Genomic DNA, 18,214 nt, shown 5'->3' with positions numbered 1-18,214 from the left:
GACGAGAATGCTCATTTGAAAAAAGGCATCAAGTTTGGGTGCTTCCAAGAGTTTAAGATGTGGTTGAGTGACTACGCCATTCGGAACCATAGGCCATTTGTTGTTGGTCATTCTAACCAAGAGGTGCGGTACACCGTGAAGTGTGACAAAGAAGGATGTAAATGGAAGGTTCGTGGAAGAAAAATTCATGAAACGGGGCAATGGGAGTTGAAAAGTTGTGTAGCTACTCACGAGTGCATACCTCCAGACAAAGCTGACCCAAGCAAGGGCCACCGTCAACTCACGTCAGAGTTTCTCGGCTACAAATTATTGAATGAGATATCCCATGACCCAACCGTGAAGGTGAAGTTTCTGATGAGTATTGTTGAAAAAATGTACGGATACAAGGTCAACTATGGGCAGGTATGGAAGGCCAAGTCAAATGCTATTAGGATGTTGCACGGTGATTATGCGGCCGCATACAATATTCTTCCGAGGATGTTGGGAGCCATTGCACATAAGAACCCGGGCATGGAGCATGGGGTTGAGGACATTGACGGAGTGTTTCATCGTGCCTTCTGGAGTTTTGGGCAATGCATCAAGGCATTTAAGCATTGTCGTCCGGTGTTGTCTATAGATGGCACTTTCTTGACCGGCAAATACAAGGGCACACTAATGGTGGCAATGGCTCATTCGTCCGATAATAATGTGTTGCCGGTGGCCTTTGCTTTAGTTCCTTCCGAGCATGACGACAATTGGGAGTGGTTCATGGGGCATGTGAGGACCAAGGTGATTGGGAAGAGGCAGGTATGCATTATATCGGACCGGCACCATGGCATTCTCAAAGCCATAGAGGTTGTCATTCCTGGGCTTCCAAAGCTTCATCACCGATGGTGCATGAGGCATTTCGTGGCGAACTTTTACTGGGCATGCAAGAGCAAGGAGTTTTGCAAAGACCTTACCCATGTTTGTGTGGCATTCACCGTCAGTTCATTCAAAATCCGGTATGATAAACTCTTCAAGGCTTTGGCAAAGAACAAAGGTGGAAGAGCATTCTTGGAAAGGAATTATGGGGAGAAGCATAAGTGGTCACGCGCTTACGATGAAGGAGGTTGGAGATACGGTGGCATGACGAGCAACATTATTGAATGCTTCAACAATGTGCTTAAGGGCGTCCGTTCTTTGCCGGTGACTGCAATACTGAAATACACATTCTTCAAGCTGAACGAGTATTTTCTTAGGCATTCCGAAACCACCGCCAAATGGATAGGTGAGAAAAAAAGAGTATCCTGACAAGGTTAATGATTGGTTGAGGTTTCAAGCAGGGAAGTCCTCGCATCAACAAATCATTAGATTCAACGACAAAGAAATGATCTATCAAGTAGACGAGCCAGGTGGCACAACACGAGACGGTGTGGCTTACGGCGGTGTTGCGTATAAGGTGGACCTCAAGATCCGGTGGTGTCAGTGTGAGAGGCCTCATAAGTACCACTGGCCATGCTCGCATTTGATGACGGCGGCCAAGGCGAGAAACTTGCATGTTTCTGATGGGAGGACCGTGCGGTTGCAGGAGTTCACATTGGAAGCCACGAGGTTGACATGGGTGCCTCGATTTCATCCTTTCCTTGACCAGTCACAGTGGCCTGAGTATGATGGCCCACATATCGTGCCTGACCCTGAACTCATGGTGCCTACAAAGGGAAGAAGAAGGAAGAAGAGGTTTAGGAGTGACATGGATGATCTAGCTGGTTACACCGGAATGAAACAGTTTGGTAGCGGTCATTTCATGGAGCCACCGGACATCAACAACTGTGGACGATGTGACGATCCGGGACACAATGTTAGGACATGCACCAAAAAATCAAGGACCGATGCCAACACGAGCTCTAGCCAAACGGGTGTTCGTAGTGGAGGTTCCGGTGGCACACGAGGAGGTAGGACTGGTGGCCGTGGAGGACGGACTAGTCTTAGAGGTAGTGCACGAGGAGGAACTACTATTGGTGGGCGTGGAGGACTGGCGAGTCTTAGAGGTGGTCGTGCTTCCGGTCTTACTAGGACGAGGAGGATCGATAGAGGAAGGCCTATTGACGTTTTGCTTAATCCGGATGGTTGAAATAATATGAATGGTACTTGTTGTTTTGTGTGATCACTCTTATTTCATTTCCTATATTCATTATGTTGATATCTTTCACTAACAACCACTCTTATTTTTGTAGGCATGTCTTCATCCGGTTCCATGACGAGGCCGTCGTGTGCTGATCGTGAAGACATGCTGAACAAGTGGCAGAACGCCAAGCTGGACGAGGTGAAGGAAAAAGATATGAAAACTCCATCATGTTGGTGTGGAGATGTTTGCAAGGTGAAGGTATCCACCGACCGCAAGAAGTCATGGACTGAAGGGAGGAGATTCTTTGTGTGTCCCAACTATGCACATGATCGGGCGCTTCCAACAAACGCCTATGACGTACCACCGGTATGGTCAAAGAGCATTCTCAAATTTTGTCCAACTTCAACTCATAATCCTAACAAAAAATTTATTTATCCTATGCAGTCATCGCCTCCTCTTTGCAAGTACTTCACATGGATAGATCAAGATGTTCCAGAGGATGTCAAAAAGGACCAATATCGAGATTGTCTTAGGAGGCAACGGCTGTTTGAAGAAGCTTTTCAGAGAGGCTTGGATGAAGAGCGTCGTCAGAAGGAGAAGATGGAACGAAAGAAACGCGAGGAGGAGAGGGCACGCAAAGAGAAGGCTGCTCGTGAAGAAGAGAGGGCAAGAAAGCTTGCAAGGGCTCGTGATGCACAAGAGGAGGATGAGGCACGTTACAAGAAGGGAAAAGGGCCCATGTTTCCTTAGTGATCTTTAGATGCATCTATTGAAGTTGTATGTCTGTGACTGTTCGATGGTATTTCGTATGCCGGATATTTGATGATATTGCGATGCTTGAGACTATTTTATTCCACTATGTATGAACTATTTGTGACCGTGTTGAAAAAAGTGTTAGACAAATTGTTGCTGAAATATTGTCAGCTATATATGATTGTTGTTTGTTTAGTTTTCTACTTTGTCTAACATGTTGCTTTTTTTCATTTTGCAGAGATTTGAACCCTACCGCCATAGTCTGCTGCGGTAGGCTGTGGCCACCTACCGCCAGAGCCTGTGGCGGTAGGCCCTGCTACTCACGCACCGAGCCAGACACTATGTCTGGTGTCTGATGCGACGCGAAGGGATCCTACCACCATAGTCTCCGGCTGTAGGACTGCGTAGCCTACCGCCAGAGCCTGTGGCGGTAGGCCCTGCTACTCACGCACCGACCCAGACACTATGTCTAGCGTCTGATGCGACGAAGGGATCCTACCGCCATAGTCTCCGGCGGTAGGACGCAGTCCTACCGCCGGAGACTATGGCGGTAGGGTCCTGCCCTCACACCAGCAACAGAACAACAATGAAAACATCAGTTTTTTCAGATCATATATGCACAGTTTTCATAGCAGTTCATCATATGCAATAGATATGGCACAAATAGTAGAAAACAAGACCAACAGAACACTAGAAATATAAGTCCTCAAGTCCAACATAATACTTGAAATAAAAGTCCTCAAGTCCAACATAATACTTGAAATAAGAAGCAACACCCGGTACATAGTTCAAATGACACACATCATTTCCACAAGTTCAAATGACCAACGTCATGCCCGGTAGCATCCTAAGTACCCGGAAAGGAGCCCCTAATAAGCGGGAAGAGACGCCCTAACCTGCTTAATACGTTCGATTAGTGCAGCACGCTTTGGATTAGGCTTTGGTTCATACTCTGTAGAACCCGCCCAATGGATCATGCAACCCTTTTCCTCGGGGAACCAGGCCCGTCGTGCATGTCGGGTTGGTTTCTCTGACACTCCTTGTTTGATTGCCCATCCAATGATCTGTCTGGGCTTTGCCATGTCCACCTCCTCAAATTCGTCAATGCTTACGGAGAATGCTATCTCCAGTGCCAAAGCCCATCTACACTCATCTTCCTTATCCCGCAACTCATTAACTATCTTCCATTTTTCTTTCTCGAGCTCTTCAGGGAACTCACAGAACACATACTTATTGAAATCACTCTTAGCCGCGTAAGCCTCTTCACAACTGCTAATCCATTTTCGAATCTCCCTCAGCATCCTACGGCGTCTTTCTACTTCACACTTCTCATATGCTATCTGCACCTCCGGGGTCCTTTTTTCCATGCTACATTGGATTGAAAAAAACAAAACTAGGGTCAAATGATATAAGACAAACACAAAGCATAACTTATTTATAATGACCTAAGACACAAAGTTCTTAGTGGTTCAAATGACATAAGGTACATAACATAAGATCGAATTCAAATGTCTTGGCTTACATAAGATAAGGGTACATGTCATTATAGTCCAAATGACACTAGAAGATCATGTGTTTCAACCCACTCTATTCGTCCATCAACACGACATCTTTGTCGTATGGCCCCGGGTTGCAGCAAATGACATCATTTCTTTCACAGACCCAAGCCCAATGAGAAGCCCGACTAGCTATCAGCGAAGATGGTTGCTTGACTAGCCAATCAATTATCTGGCCGGGGTTTTTCAAGTCCATCTCATGCACTTCATCCCTTGTACCGCACAATGCAATTTGCCTTGCAAGAGCACGTCTATGAAATTTCTCTTCCTTCTTGAGCTTGCTTATGTTTTTCTGTTTAGCTTCATAGAACTCAACATTGTCATCGTCACACTCGCTCACATAGTATTTTGAAAAGTCACTACAAGCCGCATTCAACGCATCGACGGCTTCGACCCACAGCTTCATCTTTTCCTCAATGACTTCGCGTTCACGCTTTGCCGCCGCCTCCGCGGAAGTCTCAAAGAAGATGATCGGTGCCATCCTACAAGTCGAGGGGTAACTATAACGGTCATCATAAGCATAACCTTAAGCACTAACCCCCACCCCACATTTGCTCTTCTCACACCCAAAAACCAAAGGCATCATAAGCATAACCCTAAGCACTAACCCTAACCACAACCCTAGTTTGTACTATAAAGTGTCAGATCCACTAACTTGCGACCATAGTAAGCACATATATAGCCTTACAAATCAACTTGATAGTTGATTTAACACAAGATGACACAAACTTAAGTCATTAGCATAACCCTAAGCACTAACCCTAACCACAACCCTAGTTTCTACTATGAAGTGTTAGATCCACTAACTTGGCACTATAGTAAGCACATATATAACCTTAGAAATGAACTTGGTAGTTCATTTAACACAAAATGACTAAAGCTAGGGTTTGCAACAAAGCTAACAATGCAACCAAATGATATGATTCCAACCAACAAAACTGAGAGGGGTGATAGAGATACCTTCAAAGATGAAAATAGTCCGGATCCACCGGACAAATCTCAAAGAATGAAGATGGATTTGGGAGGGCTTCAATGGGGAGGGAGGTGAAAAATAGAAGACCAGCTCGGGGAGGAAAGATGCTAAATGGGTGGGTGTGTGTGTGTGGGGAGGAAAGATGCTAAATGAGGGCTTCAATGGGGAGGGAGGTGAAAAATAGAAGACCCACAACGCATCGACGGCTTCCCGGTACCTTATCCTTTTCTAGTGGCTGGTGTGAGGGCAGGAGCCTACCGCCATAGTCTCCGGCGGTAGGACTGCGTACCCTACCGCCGGAGACTATGGCGGTAGGCTCCTGCCCTCACACCAGCAATAGAACAGCAACGAAAACATCAGTTTTTTTCAGATCATATAACATCATATGCACTGTTTTCACAGTAGTTCATCATATGCAATAGATATTGCACAAATAGTAGAAAACAAGATCAACAGAACACTAGAAATTTAAGTCATCAAGTCCAACATAATACTTGAAATAAAAGTCCTCAAGTCCAAAGCAAACTAAAAGCTCATTATAGTTCAACATGGCCAAACACTACTTCAACATGGCCAAACAGTAGTTTAACATGCCCAAACCCTAGTTCATCGTCCCATTCTTCCTCTCTTAGAGCACCCCTCACTCATGGTCTTCTTGCGGCGACGAGGAACCGGCTTTTGGAAAGGTGACGGGCTGTATGGATCATCATGAGGGTGTCCTACCCTTTTTTCTTGGGAGGCCGGTGGTGCATCCATCATTTGTGACATGTTCATCTCTTCCGGGGCTTCGTCGTCCTGCAAGTCCACCTCCTCTTCCTCCCCAGATTCACCGGAGTCGCTGCCACCACCGGCGTGGCTAGAAGAAGCACCGACGTGGCTAGTATTAGCACCGGCGTGGCTAGAAGAAGCGGCGGCTCCACTAGCCTGCACCATCGATGTGCTCGGAGCATGCACATCTACGGCACCCGGGCTTGCGCATCCAAGAATGGTGACTAGCTTCCGGCAACGTATCATGAAACGCTGCAACAACAACAACAACAACAACAAAGAGACAAATATTTTTAATGCAACAGACTAAGGACTTATGAAGTAAAAAGACTTGTGAAGTAAAACATTTTAATGCAACAGAGTAAGAACCTCGAGTGCTTACTTTCACCGTTTCCCTCAAGGTAGCATCCGACTCCGGAGTCCCGGGTTTATGGATTAGTGCATTCGAGCCTTCGATGATACTCCTATTGAGCTCAAAAGTCTGAAAATTGAACGTAAGCTCAAAATTTGCACAATCAAGATAATATGAATCCACTCTCCAAATAGGTTCACAAGACTTACCACTCTATCAGTCAGGGGTGCATACTCTCTGTGAGAACCTTGTGTACTTCTCACTATGGCGTCATACTCATCATCTGATTCATTGTTTGGATCATGATCTGCGAGATTTGCGTCAGTCCACCTTGGCCTCAAACGCACCCGAAATCGCCTCCTGTTTTCATACCACTTTAGATGAGTTTCTTTGTAATTCCTCATGTCCGCCAAAGTCATATCCGTCTCTCTAGAACCGAGCCTCTGCCCCCACATCTCGACATACCTAGCATGGTGTTGTCCCCACTCAAGCACATTCTGATTATTCTTTCGGTTCTGACTACAACCAATGACAACAACAAAGCATGCATAAGAAACAATTTAAAACATTGTATTGTTGGTTAACACAGCCTCGGTTAGGTAACTCACTTGTGAAGCTCAAGTCCACCCGTGCTTGCTGGCTCCGGTGGGGTGCGTTGCCTCATACCAAATTGCATGGCCACTCGATGTGGTAGATGCCACTCGACAGCATAAATGCATATGAGAGGGCACCTGATCCGCCAAAGATGAGAGTCCCTAGTGCACATCTGGTTCAATGTGAAACCCCTATTTGCCTCATAAGGCCTCTAGTTAACCTATATATCAAAGAGCTATTAGTTCGGCAAATGCATTTGATGAAAGCTTAAAGAAAATATTGAATTGGTATACCTGACGATATGTGAGGCTGTCCATCTCGTTGGTGAAATTCTTGTACAAGGACTTGTTCTTGCTTCCAAAAATTCTAACCCGGTCCCAAGAGAATGCCACAGTGGGGAGGCGAAAAACATCATCTTCTTCATTAAGGCCTACCCACACGTGCGGTGAAGGATGCTTTTCAAGACGCCCAACCGGCAAACGCTCCCACATCCAGACCGAGAGGCCCCAAATACATCCACCCATGCATGGCCTCGAGGTGGTTTTCCTACATGTGACGTCGAGCTGCAACCCAAAAATCAAACTGGTTAAATGTACTAACATATGAGTTGAAGGAGTGCTCTTTGTAGGAATTCATGAACATACTACCATGCTTAATGGATATTTGCATAACTTGTTACCAGACGGTATAAGTAGGCGAGCCCAGCAGACCCCCAGCTGTACTTCTCGTCCCAGTCGGCCAAGAAGTCAAGAAACATCCAAGGAGAAACGTCTCCAGAGCAGTCTCCAAAGACCACCTGTGATAGGAGGTGCCACACGTACGCTCGAGCATACTGCTCCACGATCTCCTCATTGGCTTCTTCAGAGCATCCCGACCTATGATGCTCGAGCCAAGGGAATGGGACGCCGTTTGTCCTGTTGTCAGTCCTTCCCTGGGCACTAAGAGAGGTCGAGCAGTCACCGATGAGAGCAGTAACCCTCGCACGCCAGCTCTTGCCGTCCACTCTTCCGGTGAGAGCCTTGCCGTCAATGGGAAGCCCGGTGATCATGGCAAAGTCCTCCAACGTCACCGTCAGCTCGCCACAAGGGAGATGGAAGCTGTGTGTCTCCGGCCGCCAACGATCGACAAGGGCGGCGAGAACTGAATGGCACATCGACGGCGGCACACGCTTGAACTGAAGAACAAATGGCAGCAGCCCGGCACGCTCAAAGTACGGCTCATAGCACACGTCATATTGCATCTGGTTTTCCGTCGTGTGGCTCCTAAAGCGGACGACAGCAAATTTCTGTAACAATTGAGAAAATATGTCAGAAGCTTCCTTCATTCAAAAAATAGCATGAAAATGACAAAAACTCATTGTTTCTCAAAATTGTTACCTCTCCACGCTCGATAGCACGGGCACGATGGTCCATGTCAAAAGCAAGGTCAAGCCCAGTATACAAACGTCCATTGTCCTCATCCTCGGCCATCCTAATAAATATATAATTTTTTCACTTATTAGACAACATCGTCTATACATTGAATAAAAAAAAGTAAAACCAAACATCTTCAATTATAAACTGCAAAATATGAAAATACCATACAATTAGTATGCATTCTCCATCACAACAAAAAGCATCTATATGAAATACACACATTTTCACACTATGCATTAACCACCTACCAATTTTGCAGAAAATTCATCCTCACAATTTTACAATGCATTAACCATCTAAGAATTTTGCAATGCCTTCATCCTCACAATCTTGCATTCATCATACAGAAAAATTTATCATACAATTCATATCTACATAACAAAAGAAAATTGACCAACATATATGCATTCACCAACATATCCTCACATATCTCGCTATGGTTTCACCCACACATCCTTTCATAAGCCTACTACTAAATCATATACTACTAAACAACTAAAACATCATTAAAAAAATCAACACCAAAACCTACGTTGCACCTAGTGCCAAAAATTGCTTCAAAAATAAAAAAGCATTTCAAAAACTGATTGGAGGGAATGGAGGAGCTTACCGGACTCTTCGATTTGCCCCAAAGATCCGCGAAAATGGTGGAGGGAAGAGGGAGATCGAGGGAGGGGATCGGGAGGAGGAGAGAGGCGCCGCTCGCCTCTGTTCGAGTCGAGGGGAGGAGGAAGAACGGGCTGGTGGTGGGGTAGGGCCCGCCCGCAGCCACCAAGCACGAAAGGCACCTACCGCCTCCCGATCTGGCGGTAGGGAGCGACATCCTACAGCCACGTCAGCGCGGCAGACGGCGCTGTCGACATTGACCCGGTCCCTACTGCCATCGCCTGCGGCGGTAGGGTGTTCTAGCCTACCACCAGATCGGGTGGCGGTAGGAAAAGGGTCAGATCCGAAAAACTTTCCAAAGAGGGGTCAGATGCGGCTAAACGTGCGGAAAAGGGTCAAAACAGTGAATTTGGCCCCCGGGTGCACATGTGCTGCTAAAGACTGCACGTGATTTGACAAACGCCTCCTGAGTTGAAGTCACTTATACGACTATTATTAGTTTGTCACAAGAACATATTAATGCTGAATGATGTGCCGCCAAGCAGTCGAACGGAATACATTGGAAGTGCTCAAATTTTTTCTTCGGCACATGTTTCTTCTTTGTCCTTTATGTGGAGTAGTGCATGTTTTGGCGTCTTTCATGTTTCAACCATCTCCAGCTGGTCAAAGGCACATGCGACTGACCACCTGATTTTTTTATGAACTCTAAAATTGAAAAAGCAGTAGAACATTAGAAAATTCGTGATTTTTATTGAACAAACATTGATGCAATTTTTACATATGTACAAAATTTCATGAATAAAAGACATTCCTAAATGCTCTGAACGGAAAAAAACAAATTCTTAGAAAAGACTATTTTTGAGCATTTTTTCGTAGCATTAGGTAAAACTTCATCAAATTCCCACCTATGTAAAACAATCAACAATGTTTACTGTAAAGAAATTCAGAATATTTTTATTTGTTTACTATTTTTTGGTCTCACTGTTCATGGCAGGTGCAAGCAATGAATTCTATATACTTAAATAGTTGATGCCTAGTAATTCTAATTCTCTCAACATGCAACTATGCCAACTCATGATGCCAGCACCACGGATGAAAAAAGACATCACCTTTAGCATGTACATGCATGCTAGACATATTTAATAATGACCCAACTTTTAACATGGCCTAGACACATATTTAACAAAACTATAATCAAATATAATAACCTATGTATTTTAGTTCTAGCTTTATATTATTAGTCTAAACACTAATGTTTTTATATAATTAGATCTCAATGAAATAATTTCAACCAATTCACGCATCAATGCACGGGATGCCATAAGCGATGAATATAGCAAGTTATTCAACTGGCAAACAAGATTCTGATAACCGTCTAATATATTGAGAGAGCAGGGGTAACAGTCACGCTCCCTCCCTCCCCATGGTAAATGCATGGATTTTAGAAATCCTTGGGGTCGGACAAAGTTTGCCCAGATTATGCAAATTTTGATTATTTTTTCTTTTAAAATTTCGCAGAGGATACCGTTCAGTTTATGCAATAAAATTATGAGAAATAACCTTTTTCTATATATACTTAAATACTTGATTCCCATTAACCCTGTTTCTCTCAACATACAAATATGCCAACTCACCAAGCCAGCACCATGGATGAAATAAGACTTTACCTTTAGCATGTACATGCATGCCAGACATATTTAATAAAAGAGCCTACCTTTAACGGGCCCTAGACACGTACATATTCAACAAAACTACAATAAAAAACAATAACATATACACAGGATGGTCCGGTCACAGGCGAGGTAGAGTAGTACATGGGACACGGCCCGGCCTACTTGGAACCCGAGGCCGCCATCTCGCATGCCTTAACCTTGCACATCGGAGCCCATAGACATGACGTGGCTGGGTGGTCAGGCCCGGCGGCTTGCGACTCCGCGGCCTCCCGCGCCTGGTTCCTTGCATAACGGGTACGCCGCGCGTCCGCAGCATGCTTGTCGTACGCCATGCCGGCATTTACCTCCGGCTCGGAGCCCAACCCTGTGGGGATGGCACGCCACCGAAGGGGTTGCGCCGCCATCCCGGGGTTCGGGCGCCAGACGGACTGCACTACGTGTGATGAGGTAGGAGTTTCATGCCTCCCTCCACAAGCCCCACTAGACCCAATCGCCATTTGCGGAGACGCAATCAATGCATGCGCGATCGGGCGCACTCCTCCCGAGAGCGGCAGACAATCATGCGGACGTCCATCTCCTCCAAGGGGCCGCAAGGGACAATGTTCCAGTCAACGCATCCGGACCTCTCGGGGTCAGATCTGCTGTGCTAGCCATGCCTGAGATGGACTGAGGTCACCGGAGAAGAGCTAGGGGGCAGAGGGGACTATAGTGTAGTGGAGTGGCTATGGTTTGGTAAGGAGTATGGATAGGGCTGTATTTAGTGAGGCCGTGACGGGCCATAGTGGACTGGATCCGACATGGCGGACGCGTCCAGGCATCCCCATATCCGCCTCACATATCGACTGGATATGGGTGTTGACGGTCTGCCCAAGCATTTGGCTGCGTTTCGAGCGTCTGGTTGGGCGACAATTTTACGCCCGAGCGGTGACAGGGCAGCCCGTCCGGACATTTGGGGCGGATATGGGGCGTCCGGTTGTAGATGCTTTTATAGGGCTCAAGAGATACCCAATTATGCCTCCGAGTACTAGAGAAAACATTCAAAGTCATGGCACTCGGCATAGACCTTAACCGAGTGTCCGTTAAGATACGCTTGGCAATGTTTACTACACTCAGCATATGGGTGGACACATGTCGTCTCGTTTCCTTAGTTGACGGCCTGGTAACCTATGCCTAGCGTTTTTGCCAGCATTCAGCAAATTTTTAATCCATTGGTACTATTCATCTTTATGTTTTCCGTTGTACTCGGCAAACTTGTTTTATCTTGATATTTTTTCATGCGGTAAATTTGATGAGAGTATTTTCGGTTGAGATGGAGTAAATTTGATTATTTTTTTCGGACATGATCTTTACCTAGGACTGTGATTCCGTGACATGCGCATGACAGGTGTTTTCCAAGGCTAGGCTTACAAAAGGCCATCAAACCTCGCCAAATTAAGTCCACTGAAGCAATCCTCATGGAGCTAAGCGCAGCCACTCTACTGCTCTCCCTCCTCTCACTTGCGATTCTCGTGGGCTTTTTTCGCCGCAAATCAACACCAAGTCGGCGAGCTCCAGGACCACGGTGTCTGCCTGTTATCGGGAGCCTCCACCACCTTCTCACGCCGCAGCCACAGGTCGCCCTCCGAGACCTGGCCAAGAAGCATGGCCCAGTGATGTACCTCCGGCTGGGCCAGATCGACGCCCTGGTGGTGTCCTCCCCGGCAGCGGCAAAGGAGGTGCTCCGAGACAAGGATCTCAAATTTGCGTCCCGGCCGAGCATTCTGGTCTCGGAGGTCATGGGCTACGGACAACGCGACGTCGTCTTCGCTCCATACGGCGCGTACTGGCGGACGCTGCGCAAGATTTGCACGGTGGAGCTCCTCAGCGAGCGGAAGGTGAGGCAGTTCGCGCCGGTGAGGGACAGCGAGACCATGTCCCTCGTTAGGAACGTCCGCGAGGCCGGCCGAGGTGGCAAGCCGTTCAACCTCGGCAGGCTGCTCGTGTCCTGCTCCAACTCGATAACCGGGAAGACGGCGTTCGGGCAGACGTGCAGCTCCGAGCTGCAGGAGCAGTTTCTCTCGGCGATAGATGTGGCGCTCAAGCTCAGCGCGGGGCTGTGCGTCGGGGACCTCTACCCGTCGATGTGGTTTGTCGACGTGGTCACCGGGCTGACAGGCCGGCTATGGCGAGCCCGCCGGCAGCTGGACAAGGTCCTGGACAAGATCATCTCTCAGTCCGAGATACGGCAAGGTGATCACCTTCTGAGCGTTTTGCTTAGGATCAGTGACGAGGGGGAGCTTGACTTCCCGATCGACATGGACAACGTCAAGGCAATCGTAATGGTTAGTGAAAGTGAAAAGCTCTCAATTTTCTACAGTACGCAGTATACTTTTCCATTGTGTTTGTTCTTCATGTACGTGGTCTATTTTTTTAGGATATGTTCACGGCCGGGACAGAGACGACATCGTCAATCTCCGAGTGGGTCATGTCGGAGCTCATGAGGAGCCCGGAGGTGATGGCCAAGGCGCAGGCGGAGGTGCGACGAACGTTCGACAACAAGAGCCCACAAGACCATGAGGGACTCGTAGGGGAGCTGCACTACACAAAGATGGTAATCATGGAGAGCATGAGGCTGAATCCAGTGGTGCCACTGCTGGTTCCCCATGTCTGCCGAGAGACCTGCGACGTCGGCGGATTTGAGGTCACGGAGGGTACCAGGGTGATGGTAAACACGTGGGCGTTGGGTAGGAACCCCGAGTACTGGCATGAGCCTGAGGAGTTCAGGCCCGAGAGGTTTGAGGACGGCACTGCGACCTACAAGGGGTCGCGGTTCGAGTACTTGCCGTTCGGGAGCGGGAGGAGGAACTGCCCCGGCGACACCTTTGGACTGGCCGTTCTGGAGCTCATGGTGGCACGGCTTCTCTACTACTTTGACTGGAGCCTCCCTGCCGGAGTGAAGCCGGGTGAGCTGGACATGGAAATGATGGTTGCCGCAACCTCAAAGAGAAAGAACCAGCTGCACCTAGTGGCGACACCGTACAAGGCATGCAGTTTTTAATTAAAACTTAACTTATGCACGTTGTAGTAGGGAATGATAATGGTCGAGTGGTGTACATGGTGTGGAGATTCTGCGCGGTCTCGGCAGGAAATCCGCGGATTTGTAGCTGCGTTTTCATCGTCATGGGATGGCATGACTATCAGATGGTTTACTGTTCCAATATAAAATAAAATAAAATAAGTTGTCCAAGATTGAGTACCACAAAAAAAATCTCCCGGGGTTTGGAATTTTGCATGCATGTATCCATTATTGTTACTAGCAAAAGAGCCCGTGCGTTGCAACGGGAGAGAAAACATAACACACGCTCTTAACCCAACAACCATCACTCAAGACCACAATATGTTCATTTCGTTTATTTTTGCGAGACATCATATTTGTGTTGCCGCTTATCCTCTTTCTCACCCTCGCCGGCGATGGCCTCGGTGTTCACACAAAACAACAAAAAACGTGTTTGAATATGGTTAATCCTAAGGCGTCTCTCTCTGTCTGTCTCTCTCTTTCTCTCTCTCTCTCTCTCTCTCTCTCTCTCTCTCTCCCGCGCTTTCTCTCACTCTCGCGATGAGGAATCTGTTGTTTAAAAGATACGGATAATTTAAAAAATCATTTGTTTGATTTAAATATATTCCAAAATAATATATAAAAGTACTTCACAGGTAAAAATAATCTCATATTCATATTCTACATATTTTTCTAATCAAATTTCATATATAACATGTTCAAATCGGAGTTACGGTTTAAAAGATATGGATGATTTTAAAAAGCATTTATTTGACTTAAATATGATCCGCGGATGAGTTATCTAAACATCAGGGGGGTTTCGAAAAATGTAAAATAACGGTTCGGGTGTGACTTAAATCCGGACAGCGGGTTGATTTCAAGAAAACACAGGGACTTTTGTGTAAAATACGAAAAAACGATTTTTTTTCACTTAAAACAGGACTGCGGGTTGAATTCTCAGAGGGACTTTTCTGAAAAATGCCATGACGGACGACCAGAACCCCAATTTGCTTTATTATTATTAGGTAAAGATTGGTGCTAACAACTTGTGTCACAGGTTCACAGTCACCTAGACACTTTTGAGTTTTTTTTAACACGGTACAGACGCAAGCGCTCATATACACACGCATACACTCATCCCTATGAACGCACACTCACACATCCTACCCCTATGAGCACCTTCGAAAGACTGAGCCGGCATATCATCTTGAAATTTATGAAGTCACCGTAGGCACCTCGTCGTCGACGGGAACGTCTCCTCCCACTGAATGCGCATCGTCGGAAATTCTGAAATAAATCCAGGAATAAATGCGAGCACCAGGACTTGAACCCTTGTGGGCTGGGGATACCACAGTCCCTCTAACCATCCAACCACAGGTTGGTTCGCGAAACTTTGAGTTTGTTTGAACATATCACGAGATAATGGAAGGACGATAGCGAGGGCAATCAAAGGGCTTGTCAGTTTCCGCGAATTATAAAACGAAGGTCACAAAATTCCTTTAGGTAAAATAGTTTGCTTTTTGGGAATTTAACCTTACAAGTAATTTCAGTAATCAATCTATTATATCCTAAAAACACAGAAAGAAAATAGAGAGCTATAGTAGAAAATCTCATAAAAGGTGATCCCGGGAGCATATGAGCTCGGGATCAAAAGATGACTTTCCGAAAATCTCATAAAAGGTGATCCCGGACGCGGAGGAATTGATCCCGAGCTCATATGCTCCCGCATGAACAGTAAAATCGAAAAAATATCGAAAAAAATTCAAAAATTTCCAATTTTTTTTGGGAGAAACATTGACAAAAGTTCTAAGTGCCTGCAAAAATTCGTCGTGAAATCACATTCCTAGAAGACATGGCAAAAAAAACAAAAACAGTACTCTGAAAAAGCATTTTGAAGCACTGAATTTGTTTTTTTTTGCCACGCCTTACAGGAATGTGATTTCATGATGAATTTTTGCAGGCACTTAGAACTTTTGTCAATGTTTCTCTCAAAAAAAAATTGGAATTTTTTGAATTTTTTTGATATTTTTTCGATTTTACTGTTCATGCGGGAGCATATGAGCTCGGGATCAAAAGATGACTTTCGGAAACACCTGGCCATCCATCCTGCAGACCCTCTTTTATGAATAGACTGCACCCCTCAGATCTCCAACTTAGATTAGAACTAATCTAATTTAATGAAAAATTCAACGCTTTTGCTATTTGTCAGTCACCTGGAATTAAGATTAGTTTGAGTTAATTTTTCTGGATAGGGTCATAAGGAGAATGCGGACACGCGTTCGCTCGCCACAACCTGTTTTTGTCATGTCCAGGCCCATGGTTGTTCCAGCCACAACCACATGCAAGTAAATCAAGGCCCAATGATAGGAAGAAAGATCGTGGGTGTGTTTGTGATATAGTGATGTCCAATTCTAATGTGGATTTCACATTTCACGACCTAAAATGAATAGCCCCATCGCATGTGAGGGGTGGACATGAGTTAAGAATTAGTTATGGTTAGCCATGCCTCTGGAGGAGATGAGTTTACCGTGTCAACGGTCCACTCTTGTTTCGACCTTTTGCATGGCCAAGTTCCAATTTGCAAGAGTTAGGTTATATGCGTCGTAAGAAGGCCAAGTTAAGTGATGGAGACTGTTGTGAGTTTGCAGTTCATGAGATTGGCAATCTTGTTGCCCTCTAGCTGAGCAAACCCCATGGCAACCACTTTGCTCTTCGGGTAGTAAGTTTTCATACCAGACATTGCCTTGAAGCAGTGAAGGGTGATTTGCATGGTGGATAAGTTGCCGAGAAGATTCTTGCCACGAAGGAACTTGTTCCACCCCGCTCGGTTGAAAACAGTGCGACCGTCTGTGCCCACTGCGTAGGCACGGATGGTGACGGAGCCCCTTCTAGTAAGGCGTATTCCAGTTATGCCTTCTTCGTCCGGCTCGATGCCACAACTCATAGATAGCTTCTTACGCAATTTCTGAAAACATTAGATATAATAAATGAGCATGTCATGTGCAATTATGAACAAAGCACACCACTTCAATCCATATATATCATCAGATTCAACACTAAGCATATCATCACATCACTACACTATGCATATCATCAATTTACTACACTAATTAAACATATATATCATCAAATTACTACGTACGTACACTAAGCATATATCATCACATTATACTGCACAGTAATTAAGCATATCACATTACTACAGTAAGCATATCATCACATTATACTACACTATATAGGCATATCATCACATTACTACAACATGCATATTATCTTATCACTAACTACCTACACGAAGCATATCATCACATTACTACACAGCATGCATATTTCTACACAGAACAATTTCTACACTAAGCATATATATCATCACATTACTACAACAAGCATATCATCCAACTACTACACTAATTAAGCATGAATATATATCATCTAATTAATTACTACACTAATTAACATACCATGAGATGTTGTTTAATATTCGTCCTTGTGAGGTGGGTCACGAATGGCATCCTGACGTAGTCTTCATGTGGCGGAAGTATGTCTCAGAGGTTGCCCGATTCCTCATCGCTCAGCCTTAGTCTTTGGACAAAGAGGGCTTCATTAAGTGGGTCCTTATCATCATCTGAATCCTCATGATCAGAATCCTCATCATCAGCATCGACAATCGAACTCAAATAGACAACAGAAAGCCTGGGACTTTCTCCTCTGAAGGAGAAGTTGATAAATTCACCCCTACTAAGACCCATGCGGGCGATGAAATGATCCCATTAATCTCCTCCAACATGGGTTAGCTTTCGCCCCTTCTCGACCTGCATAGTGTAGCCCCCCCCCCCCCCCCCCCCCCAAGAGCTTCGAAGGTCACGGTGTCTCCGGTGAGCTCACTGAATGCCAGTATCACATTTCATGGGGTGATCTATGTAATAAAAAAACAAAGAAAACCACACACAATGCATTAGTGGAAATAGTAACAAAAAAAGGTTAGAAGGTTCTTATAATTTGTTACCGCTAGAGGAATAAAACTAGGCTGGAAGTAGATGCCGAACAGCGTGGTAGTAGAAAGGCTTGTTCGGCACCTTGACTTGCACAGTCGACATGGTGGTTCTTGCTCCACTCTACACAAAACACATATTGAACACTAAGTTGAATTATAAATGCAAGTGTGCCACTCCAATTCAAAAGCATGGTCTTGATTTTAGTTTCCCCGCCCAACCAATTCAACTTACTCACACCCATTCTCCTATGTTCCAAATTCGAAATGGTATCTCACTATGAATATTGCAAATGACCTAATATATCAATTTGTACTAATAAATCACATTAGTAATAAATCAATTTCTAGTAAATATCGTCTACCTAATAAATCAATGCCAATGCCATGCCAACATCATCTACCTAATAAAC

General features: G+C 45.5%; 2 protein-coding genes across 2 annotated transcripts; one reads left to right on the top strand and one right to left on the bottom strand.

The window, feature by feature from the left end:
- Positions 1-5,868: 5,868 nt before the first annotated feature.
- On the bottom strand, positions 5,869-7,639 carry LOC123497304 (uncharacterized). Its single transcript, XM_045233730.1, has 5 exons — positions 7,376-7,639; positions 7,097-7,302; positions 6,698-7,007; positions 6,519-6,617; positions 5,869-6,388 (listed from the first exon to the last, which is right to left on the bottom strand). The coding sequence occupies exons 2-5, from the start codon at positions 7,252-7,254 to the stop codon at positions 5,975-5,977; spliced, it is 981 nt and encodes a 326-aa protein (XP_045089665.1). The 5' UTR covers positions 7,255-7,302; positions 7,376-7,639; the 3' UTR covers positions 5,869-5,974.
- Positions 7,640-11,820: 4,181 nt separating this feature from the next.
- On the top strand, positions 11,821-14,013 carry LOC109773970 (cytochrome P450 99A2-like). The gene is made up of 2 exons (XM_020332692.4): positions 11,821-13,097; positions 13,190-14,013. The coding sequence occupies exons 1-2, from the start codon at positions 12,231-12,233 to the stop codon at positions 13,811-13,813; spliced, it is 1,491 nt and encodes a 496-aa protein (XP_020188281.1). The 5' UTR covers positions 11,821-12,230; the 3' UTR covers positions 13,814-14,013.
- The last annotated feature ends 4,201 nt before the right edge of the window (positions 14,014-18,214 follow it).

Source organism: Aegilops tauschii, chromosome 2, assembly GCF_002575655.3.
Source record: "Aegilops tauschii subsp. strangulata cultivar AL8/78 chromosome 2, Aet v6.0, whole genome shotgun sequence".
NCBI classification, from domain to species: Eukaryota; Viridiplantae; Streptophyta; class Magnoliopsida; order Poales; family Poaceae; genus Aegilops; species Aegilops tauschii.
This window is presented reverse-complemented; position numbering and strand designations above follow the sequence as displayed.

Coding starts and splice junctions, on each gene's coding strand:
- LOC109773970 (XM_020332692.4), top strand. CDS start 12,231: ATGGAGCTAAGCGCAGCCACTCTACTGCTCTCCCTCCTCTCACTTGCG. Junction 13,098..13,189: donor ACGTCAAGGCAATCGTAATG/GTTAGTGAAAGT, acceptor CTATTTTTTTAG/GATATGTTCACGGCCGGGAC.
- LOC123497304 (XM_045233730.1), bottom strand. CDS start 7,254: ATGTGCACTAGGGACTCTCATCTTTGGCGGATCAGGTGCCCTCTCATA. Junction 6,618..6,697: donor CACCCCTGACTGATAGAGTG/GTAAGTCTTGTG, acceptor TTCAATTTTCAG/ACTTTTGAGCTCAATAGGAG. Junction 6,389..6,518: donor CCTTGAGGGAAACGGTGAAA/GTAAGCACTCGA, acceptor TTGTTGTTGCAG/CGTTTCATGATACGTTGCCG.